The following is a 10,140-nucleotide window of genomic DNA, read 5'->3' as shown; positions in this document are numbered from 1 at the left end:
CCCTCGCCCTCCGGGCTGTGGAGCGACCGCCAGCGCAAACCAACCCTTCCCAGCTTTGGGGCTTCTCGCCAGGAGCAGGGATTTGGGATGGGGCAGTGGTGCAGGTGCCCTTCCGAAAGGCTTGCTAAGGAGTGGCTGAGTGCAGCAGTCAGAGGAGCACAGAAACCCAAACACGGCACAACTTACCCCAGAAAATGGGTGGTTGGTTTTTTTTCCTTTTTTATTTGTCACTGACTAGGAGCAGCAATCGTGGCAGAGGGGAGCTGAGAGGTACAACACCACACTCGGGAAAACGGTCCGAAAAGTACAAAAATAAGGAAGCCTATATATAATATAATTGCAGTCAATGACTAACAATAAATATTGTAAACACGAAATAACATCAGGTGAATCTACAGTCACTCATTTCTGCTAGCAGCCGAACAGTCTTTGGCTTTATTTAACCCCTCCTGCCCCGCGCGGAGCCAACACCCACAGGAAGATGCATTTTCTTTGCTGCGGGCCAGGACTCCAGACTTGCCAGGGATGTCACCAGGTAAAGAATTTGACTCTTCCTTCCTGCAAATTATTACCCTGTGACCAGGAACTGCCCCTTTTGCCTTCAGCGACCGCTTTCTTACCAGAGCAAGCAAAGAGATCTGCTGAAATAAGGTCTTTTCCCTTCTCTGTCTGCTGGAGGGGAGGAGATTGGGGCGAGGTCGGGGAGACCAAGGCTCCCCACTTTATTTTGTTTAGTTCCAGTTTATTTTGTTGCTGTCTTGGACCTCGCCCCCCATTGTGTGGGGACTGGTGGGTTCTGCTGCCCTCCCGCGCACTGTACCTCTTCAGCCCCTGACCTCTGCCCGATAGCCTGGGAAGCGACAGCGCAGCGCGGCGGCAGCGGGCTACCCCAGCTCCAACTGCCTCGCAGCTGCTTCCAGGGCAGAGATCGGTGCCACCCCTCGTACGCCTTGGGTGACTGGAGACAACCCTCCGACCCCGAGAAGGGAAGAGGCGAATTCCTCTTGCAAGGCCTGGGACATTTGCTGCTTGTGTATACAGGTATGTATATTGAAAAAAAAAAAAAGGGGTAATGATAAAATCCTGCCCGAAGTACCAACGAGGAGCGACGGGCCAGGGAGGAGAGGTGAGTGGCTCCAGCGTGGCAGCCGACCCAGCGGAAGACGCTGTTCCCCGTGCCAGCACAACACCAGGCGTGCAAAGAAAACGCATCCTGACAGGAACAACCGAGCCAAACAAAAAGCCACCCTAAATCCACGCAGCAGCGCTGGAGGGAAGAGACGGCCTGGGCCAGTCACGTGGATCAGCCTGTCCATCTCTCCCTACACATCACGGATTTGAATCTTCCCTTCATAGCAATAATTAAAATGTCATCTTCCCTTCTTCATTTTAAACACATTCACAGAGCATCCCGTGGCAACGCTTTGGGGGGAGGTGACAGCCCCACTGAAGCTGCAATGGGACTGTGCCACGAGCAACTCCCGTGCTCATCCCCTTCGAGACAAACGGGAGCGCAAACTTCTCAAAGCCTTTGATAAAACCCTTCCTACCGCCGCGGCCGAGGGCGTATCTGCGGTCACGGGCTGACACGGGTGTCTCGTGACACCTCGAGTATCGCTTTTGAACCGGGAGCAGTTCAGACCCTGCTTTATTCCCAGTCGAAGCAAAGCTTTCGAGCATTACGGGAGCCTCGTGGATATCTGTACGGTGGGTCTCCAGCTGACCGGACCCACCCAACAATCCCTGACCTCGTGGTTTGGATCCCTGTCCTCAAGCTTCAGCGCTTGGGCTCCCTCGCTTCGTGGAGCTGCTGCTACCCCCGCCCTGGACCAGACCCTGCGGGACAGACCAAGAGCAGCGTAGCCCCAGGTAACCCCTGCTGCCTCTCCTCGCTCTGTTCCAGGAGAGGAGAAAGCGCTCGGCAGCTCCCTGCTGCCCTGCGAGCTCGGGGCTCGTTCCTCCCGCTGCTGCGAAGAAGGGCGAGGGCAGCAAGGCCACCCTGCTCCACCCGTCCTCGCTAACCAGGTACCTGACCACCCACGTTTGCTCCTCACCCTTCGTTGCCCGCTCCAACAATTCTCTGCGCTGGAGCCCGAAGCGGCCGCAAAAGCAGCGCTGCGTAGTCCCAATCCCTCCCGCTCTCCCCCCAAAACTACAGCTGGATAAAATTTAGCTCACTAACGAAAATACGATGTGCTTCAAAAGGGGTGCAGCTGGCCAAGGGTTTAAAAACGCAGCCGCCAAGGCAACCTTCCGCGCGGTGCCGTGGGTACAAGCCTTTCCGTTTCGATTTCTGAGTAGGCAAAGCGCCGGTCTTACCGGGAAAGCACCACACGCCACCGCTTGGTACCGCACGCGAGGATCTCGGTATCGCCTTTCGACAATTTATTTCACATCATCTAAAACTTCCGCTAAACTTGGCTTCTTACATCATTTCTATACACAGCCAGGTTTTATTTGTCATCATTGTCTTGAAGCTTATAAAAAAAATAAGCGTTTAAAATGCCCAAAGAGTAATTTTGCCTTAAAATTGTGCTACTGAACTCGACCCCCAACATAGAAGAGAGACTTTTGGTAACGAGGTTACCCCAAGCAGTATAAAAATATACATAAAAATAGACAAAAACTCTATCCTCCAAAGCGAAGGCCTGCTCGTGGGAATCATTTTCTTTTTTTGTACATCACTGGAATTTCATTATCTTCTCCTAAATATTTACAGAAACATCCCCACCCCCACCCGTACGCCTCCGCTCCCTCGGGCAGAGCACGGCAGCGCTTCGGGATCCCTTCACGCAAATTAATCGCAGCTTCTCGGCGCGGCACGCAAAGCGACCCGACGGGCACGCGCGGCCCCGGGAGCGCTCGCCGCCAGCCCTCGGGGTGCCAAGGGGAAACGAGGCGACGCCAATTCCTGCCGCGAATCTCATCGAGCGAGTCGAGATCGAGAACCGGTGCTGGCCGGATACGGGCGCAGAGACGGGTCCCTGCAGGGCCCCGGGTTATTGCACCCCGCGCTGCGTTAGGAAGCGATGTCACCCTCGGAGGGAGGGGGGGAGCAAAATAAAACCTCTCCTTAGGTTAAACCCAGCCTAATCCCGAAAGCTTTGCTGCGGTGCCCCGCTGCTCCCCGGGCATCGCATCCCTGGCTTCCCGCTTTCCCTTTTGCTCTGGGGATAAATTTCGGACGCCCAAACCGCTCGTACGACCGCCCTCGGGAATTTGGGTCTCTTTCTCCAGTCTACCCCAAGAAAATTTTAAATTAAAAAAAAAAAATAACATGAGAAAAAAAAGAGAATAAGTACTCTGCACCGTTCTCACGTGACATTAAAAGGTGAAGTAAATCTAAGCAGTAACCCCCCCCCAGACTATGTACATAAAAAGAAACAAGATCTCTTGAAACATAAATACACAGTGCACACACCCGGGTGTCACCTACGAGGCTGAGGACGCCGGACTATTTCACAGACAAGAAGCAAACCAAACTCGCCACGCCGAGCGCCGGCACCACGGCCTCTACGCCGGGGGGGGGGTCGCATTGGCAGGGAAGGGGCCGACCCAGCTCGGTGGTGGTCCCTTGTGTCCGCACACGCACCAGGGAAGGGTGCCAGTGGTTTCCAGGAGGGGTGACACGGCCCTACGAACACGCCACGTCACCACGCTCTACTTTGGGGGCGGGTGAGAGGTCGGGAAGTGGGATGAGACCCTGAGTCCCCAATTATTTCCAGGCACGTGCTCTGCCGGAGCGGTTCGAGGGGCTCCCCTGACTCGGATCCGGCAGGTGCTTTAATATTGCTCGCTGACGGAGATACTCGGTACCTCCCGGTGCAGACTCGGAACACGCCGGTGGGAATTCTGCACCCTGTGCTTGAGGAGTGACCATGACTTTCATGGAAATAATACAGCCTTGATCAGGGTAAAAGACTAACGGAGGTCTTTAGCCCAATCTTACGGAGGTTTGCTGCCTACAGCACGGACACGCTACGGCTCCGATAACAGCTACTGGTTACTGTAAAGTGACAAAGCAGCGCCTTAATCATTCTAGCATTTTCCTTTCTGCCGTCAGGGAAGCCGTGCGAGCGGTTAGGAGATGCGGGGAGCAGAGCTGGTGTGCAAGCGGAACCGGCCCAGCTCCGACTGCGGATGCGGGTAGAAAGCCGAAAGACGCTTTTAGCTTTACTTAACACGCGGTTTTATGGCATGCAATAAAACTCCTAAGACAACTCTTGGTACAAAGCGCACAGCATCCTCAGTCCCACTGGTGGGATCTCAAGAGAAGGAGGAACGCTAAGAGTCTGCCGGCAAGGGGAGGCCACGCGTGTGTGTGTGTACGGAGGGGGGGAGGGACCGGGCGGGGGAAACGTCGCGTTTTTGCTGAAACCCAGCTCTTCGGCAAACCTCCTTCCTCCTACCGCTGGCCGGCCTCCCGGATCCGGCAGGCCACCGCCGTGATGAGCGCCGCGCCCTTGCCGCTGCCGTCTTCCGACTGGAGGAAGGTCACTTCGCACTTGGGGGACAGCTGCTTCACCGTCTCGTGCATGATGGTGGAGAAGCTGTGGGGCACGGGGAGGGGGGGAAGAGATCCCGACTGAGCTCGCCGCGGGCCGGAGGTGCCAGCCCCGCGGGGAGCAAACTGCTTCACGCCTACCATCACCGCTGCCTTCAGGGGAGGAAGATGGATGGAGAGAGCCACCAGGTAGGAGGCATCGGGGAGAGGAGGCATCAGAAAGCTGAAGTCTCCCTGCTTCAGCTTCCCAGTTAACGTGGCACACGCATGTTCCCCCTCCACTCAGGACCAAACCTAGCCCTTTCTCCAGTCCCACCAAGCCCTGAGAGCATTAATAAGCCTTAACAGCCCTGAGCAGCATCAGCTGGGGGGATCTGCAGAGCCCTCCCTCTACCCAGGGGCCCCTGAGCCCTATTTAAGTTCAGCCCTGAGCTTCAAGTCCTTGTGTGAGTGCTGCTGTCTGAGGAGTGCCAGCCCTCAGCCCCAGCACAGTCACAGCTCTTGCTTGGCCGTGGGTCTTCTGAATCCAAATCGTGGACTGACTTTTTGGCTTGGACCTGTGTCTTCCCCATGGCTTTGCCCGATCAGTTGGTCTCCTGCTTGAACCCGGTCACCATCTCTGGGTCCACCTGGCCTCAGGTACTGTGGGACCGGGCCCTGGCTGGCACGAGGTCCCTGCTGTGCCACTTGTCTTGGTGCCCCATCCTTTTGGGAGCAGCTGGTTCTTGCTGTGGGTTCTTGCTCTGCCTTGGGTTTAGATCAGCGAGCTACTGGTGGACCTGGAGACCCTAAAATACCTCCTCTGCTCTCCACTACCCTGCAGAGCTTCCCACACTGAGCACCCCACCTGCCCAAGATGGGCAGATGCAGCAGCACAAGCCCCCTTGGAGAGCAGCCACCCACCCACCCGCCCGCCGCTGAGCAACTCACTGAGGGTGCAACTTGTAGAGCGTGCCATCCACGCCAACCGTGACCTTCAGGAAGTCCAGCCCGCGGTTCTCCCGGATCTTGTCCACCACGGCTGCCATGCCGGCCCCGCAGAGCTGAGCTGCCCGCCGGGCCACCACCGTGCACACCTCCTTCACGATGATGCTGTCGTCGCATGTGCTCTCCAGGCCGAGGTGCTGGAGGATGGAGCGGACCTGGAGCAGGGCCAGGCAGTCGCTGGGGAGGACACGAGGGCCGGGCGGCGTTAGGAGATGGAGCAGCTTGGATGTGTGGCTTCCCCTTTCTTATCTACATCCTGCTGAGCCCGGGGACTCGCGGCTTGGGTGCCACTGACGGGAGGGACTTTACGGATCCCCTCTCAGACCTGGACGTGGCTCTGATGCCGCGTGCTGACCAGCGAGACCATTTCAGGACAAAGCCACTGGCTTGGAGCACGACAGCGATTTAACCTGTGGCCTCTCTGTGGCCAGGACAGAGGCGTCCGTGCCGCCAGCCCCGCACGGATTTTGCTGACTTCTCTGCATTGCACCACCCTGTGTCATCCCGGCTCCAGACCGAGCGCTTGGGTCTTCTCCCGCAAGCCCTGGAAACGCTTTCCGCGAACCCCATCTCCACATCATCTGCAGCTGCAAGGCTGGTGCTCACCCCGTCCACTGGACCTCACCTTTCGATCTGGGACAGGAACTTGGTCTCAAAGATCCCTCTGGTCTTCAGCCTCTCCGAGATCCGTCCCCGGAAGAGCAGCCCTCGCTTGGTGAAATCCATCAGGATGTTTCGGACGATCTCCCCCAGGTACATCCCGCTGATCATCTTCTCAAACCTGGGAAGGAGAGGGCAAGGCCGGACATCAGGACGAGAAGGGACAGTGGGTCCAGGTCGGGATCTGAGCTTTTGACACAACCCCCTGGCCTGACACCCTGCAGCGAGTCCCTGTGGGCAGGGGACAAGGGACACCTTGGTGCGCCGCAAAGCCAGGCTCTACCCTCATCATCACCCCCTGATGATCCACCAAGAGGCTGGTGGGGCAGCACCGAACCGTTCCCGGGCACCCAGCCTCATCGGGGGGTCCCTCCCTAGCCCCCCAGAGCCACCACGCACCTTTGCTTCCCGGGGTTGAGGGACAGCTCGTCCACCGCCAAGTCAAACTCTGTCCGTATGTCGTCCAAGCACCCGTTGTCCCCAAAGGCCCCCCACTCCATGTTGACACACATCCTGCCCTCCTCCCCGTCCACCAGCTCCACGTTCCTCATCTCCTCCATGTAGCAGGCGTTGCTGCCCGTGCCTGCAGGGAGAGAAGCACCTTTCCGTGGGGCTGGCGGAGAAGCGGGGCGCGTACGCAAGGTCAGAGCCCTTGGACGTGTCCTGCAGCCAGGAGCACCCCACGGCAGAAGGTTTGGGACCGCAGGCAGAGGAACTTCATAAGAAAGTTTTGGTCCTCACCAACTATCAGCCCAACTTCGCAATACGGATCTTCGTACCCGCACGTCATCATGGTGCCGACCGTGTCATTTACCACCGCGACCACGTCCAGGTCGAACTCCTGCGGAGGGATGGGATCGCGTGGGCTATTCCTGGAGGACACAGCTCGCTGCATCTGCTCCCACGACTGGGAAAGGACCAGTCTGCTGAGCGTGGGAGTCCTCCAGGCACCCATGGACCTCCTGCAGCCCCGCACGTCTGCAGGTGGGCGCTCAGACCTCGAGACACAACTGCAGAGGAGCTGGGACAGCCCTGCCGGGACCAGCCCCCGGGGCAGGAGCTTTGGGTGGTCTGCACTGAGGGGACGGGCACGGTGTCTCCCCACCTCCCGGCCAGACAAGTCTGCCTGAACCCCGGCCAGCAGCCAGCCCTTAGCTCCGGGGTCTGAAAACCCAACTTCTAGCGATGACTAAGGGCAGCTGTTAAAATTCAGACACTCATTAGCCCTGCGCTCAGCCCATTAATTTGCTTTACAGGCCAATTAAAGATGCCAAAGACAGCCAGGGTGTGGGAGCAAGCAGCTGGCGTCTCACGGCGACGTGGACGCTCACCTCCCTCCTGTGAATTGCCTCCTTCAGCAGGTTCACCACGTCTTCTCCTTCGCAGCCGGTCGCCTTGAAACCTTTTGTCCACTTCAGGAGAATCCCCTGTGGTGGAAATACCCCACGGTAAACGCCCCGGGGCTGCTGGGCAGCAGGGACAGCAACCCCACGTCCACCAGCCCTCGGTGGGCACTGCCCGGCTCGTGGAGGTCAGATCCTCTGCCAGGTGGGTTGGGGTTACCTCATCCAGGTTGGTCTGCTGGCAAGGGAAGGAGAAGGTGAAGCCGAGCGGGAGCGATACGCCCTTCATTCCCATGTATTCCAGGAAGTCGGAGATGCAGTGGACGATGTGGTCGAAGAGCTGGATGCGCAAAGCCAGAAGGAGAAGTTACCACCACAGCAAGGAACTCAGCTGGACGTCAGCCTGCCTGACCTGCTGGAGATGTGGATCCACTCCCAAGCCAACAGGGCTTCGGACAGATCAGGACGCTGCTCAGCTGCACTGGGGGAGGTGAGCAAGCCAAAACAGCTCCTCTCTCATCCTCCTCCCCGCTGACAATGCGGTCACATCACCGCGAAACCTCCTCCTCGCGGCTCCCGCAGGAGGATGGAGGGGCTAGTGGGGAGGTGAGCAGCTAGGGTTGGACTAGATGACCCACAGAGGTCCCTTCCAACCCCTGTCATTCTGTGATTCCCATGGGTAACACTGGAACCTGGTCCCTCTGCAAGGTATCCCCAGAGCCCATCTGCCTCGGCTCCTGCTAGAAAAACTTCCAGTCCCCAAGCTCTGCCTGGAGTGGTTTGCAAAACTCGTTCCATCTGCAGGTGGGACTCCGGAGACGTCCCTCACTGCTCGTGCTGTGGTTTCTCTGTCTGGAAAAGGGGGATGTGCTTATCTGCCCTTGTGGAGCGTGTGGGATTTGGGGAGGTTCAGTGATGTCTTGGAATGACACCATTTCTAACCTAAAACCCAGTTTTAAGCTTCCTAAAGCGCGTGTCAAACTCCAGAGCCTTGGGCAGAACTCGCCGCTCTGAAGGCAGGAGAGCACCAGCCTTCTCCATCCTCCTGGTTTTGCACCCTGGGAAGCAGAGCAAGGCCAGACCAGCTCCCGTGGCCAGCCAGCACTACTGCCTGCCATCCCAGGGAAGATGCTGTGGTTTTCCACCTCCAGCTGCCCATCCTCACCTCCTCTCCTGTCCCCTGCATGATCTCCACCGGGATGGAGTAGATCTTGTTGTGCATCTCGACGCCGCGCCTCATCCCGTTCCTCACGCGCACCAGGAGCACACGGAAATTGGTACCTCCCAGGTCCAGGGCGAGGAAATCTCCTTTTTCTGAAACCCAAGAGAGAATCGTTAGGAGAGAAACCCTGATGAGCGACATCGTTGAGCTGATCCAAATCTGCCCTCTTCCTGGGAGAGGACCAGAAACCACGACACAGCTGGGCATGGAGAAGAGAAGTGCAGGTAGGAAGGTGATGGATGGAGAGGTTTGCTCCAGACGTGGGGAGATCACAGGGCTCCAAGCCAAGGGGCAGGCGCACACCCAAGCCACCGACAGAACTGGGAGCACAACCCGGGACAATGGTGGTGAGAAACCTGCGGTGGTGAAAACCACAGCGAAAGCCAGGCTTTGTGCGAAGTCAAGTGCAGAACGTCCTGGAGGCTCAGCTGCTTTTCCCAGTACCGTACTGGAGGTTAAAAAGCTTTGTGCCACTCCCACCACAAAGAGGGAACTGGCCATGGCAAAGGTCCCAGCCCTTCCCGAAGCTGTGGAGATGCTGGGAGCTCTTCGCCCTACACAGGACGTTCTTGGGTGTATAGGTATGGTACATCACCTGTCCCATCTGGTGTTGAGCACACGTAGGTGGGCAGCATCTTCACTGTCGCCTCCGCGTGTGTCTGCTTGCCCAGCCCCTTCTCCATCTCTATCCTCATCCTTTGCTTCACCTCCAGGAGCTGCTCGTGGCTTAGCTTCAGCGCCTCCAAAATCTTCTGCTGTGCCTTGTGCTGGGCAGCCAGTCTGTAGGCCACCGCCGTCACCATGGCTGCCCCTTTGCCGCTTCCATCTTCTGACCTCACGAAACGGATCTCACAGTCCGGCAGCAGCTTCCGCACTGTCTTATGGAGGCGCCGGGCAAAGCTACAGAGGAGGAAAGAGGACCTGAGTGTGCCACCATGGGTGGTGTGGGTTGTAAACGACCAGGGGTCCTTTTGGGATCCAAATGGAGGTGCCCAGGGGAATATTTGGAGATGTTATGCTCATGCCAAGCTTTATTCACTGTTGGCAGGAACAGGTTTGTGCTCTCTCACCCCCTCTCCCCACCAGCCTTGCCCATCCTCATGGACTCACTGAGGATGCTTCTTGTAGACGGAGCCATCCACGCCAACCGTGGACCGCAGCCGGTCCACCCCCTTGTTCTCCTTGATGCGTCGCAGCACGGCTGCCAGGGAGGCCCCGCACAGGTTGGCCGAGCGGGTGGAGACGATCTGGCAGATGCGGTGGGTGGCCAAACAGTCCTCATGAGATGGCTCCAGGCCCAGCTTGGTGAGGATCTCATGGGCTTTCTGCAGCCCTTCTTTCTCCCTGCACGTCAAAGAACAAAAAAGGATTCATGCCTGGAAATCCAGCTTTTGCCATCTGAAGTGTCCCGGCTTGCTCAGTGG

General features: G+C 57.7%; 1 protein-coding gene across 2 annotated transcripts in view; it reads right to left on the bottom strand.

Moving 5' to 3' along the window:
- Nucleotides 1-1,050: 1,050 nt before the first annotated feature.
- The window catches only part of LOC104331282 (hexokinase-2), a 30,726-nt gene continuing 21,636 nt past the window's right edge, over nt 1,051-10,140 (bottom strand). For both annotated transcript variants that reach the window (XM_075444532.1, XM_075444533.1), the window contains exons 9-18: nt 9,827-10,060; nt 9,312-9,616; nt 8,660-8,808; nt 7,715-7,834; nt 7,483-7,578; nt 6,893-6,992; nt 6,551-6,734; nt 6,117-6,272; nt 5,435-5,668; nt 1,051-4,550 (exon numbers count right to left, since the gene is read on the bottom strand). In XM_075444532.1, coding sequence (XP_075300647.1) covers nt 4,406-4,550; nt 5,435-5,668; nt 6,117-6,272; nt 6,551-6,734; nt 6,893-6,992; nt 7,483-7,578; nt 7,715-7,834; nt 8,660-8,808; nt 9,312-9,616; nt 9,827-10,060 — 1,723 coding nt within the window. In that variant the 3' untranslated portion in view covers nt 1,051-4,405. The remainder of the gene's footprint in view (nt 4,551-5,434; nt 5,669-6,116; nt 6,273-6,550; nt 6,735-6,892; nt 6,993-7,482; nt 7,579-7,714; nt 7,835-8,659; nt 8,809-9,311; nt 9,617-9,826; nt 10,061-10,140) is intronic.

Source organism: Opisthocomus hoazin, chromosome 28, assembly GCF_030867145.1.
Source record: "Opisthocomus hoazin isolate bOpiHoa1 chromosome 28, bOpiHoa1.hap1, whole genome shotgun sequence".
Lineage (NCBI taxonomy): Eukaryota > Metazoa > Chordata > Aves > Opisthocomiformes > Opisthocomidae > Opisthocomus > Opisthocomus hoazin.
Note: the sequence above shows the minus strand (reverse complement) of the source record. Positions and strands in the feature narration are given on the sequence as shown.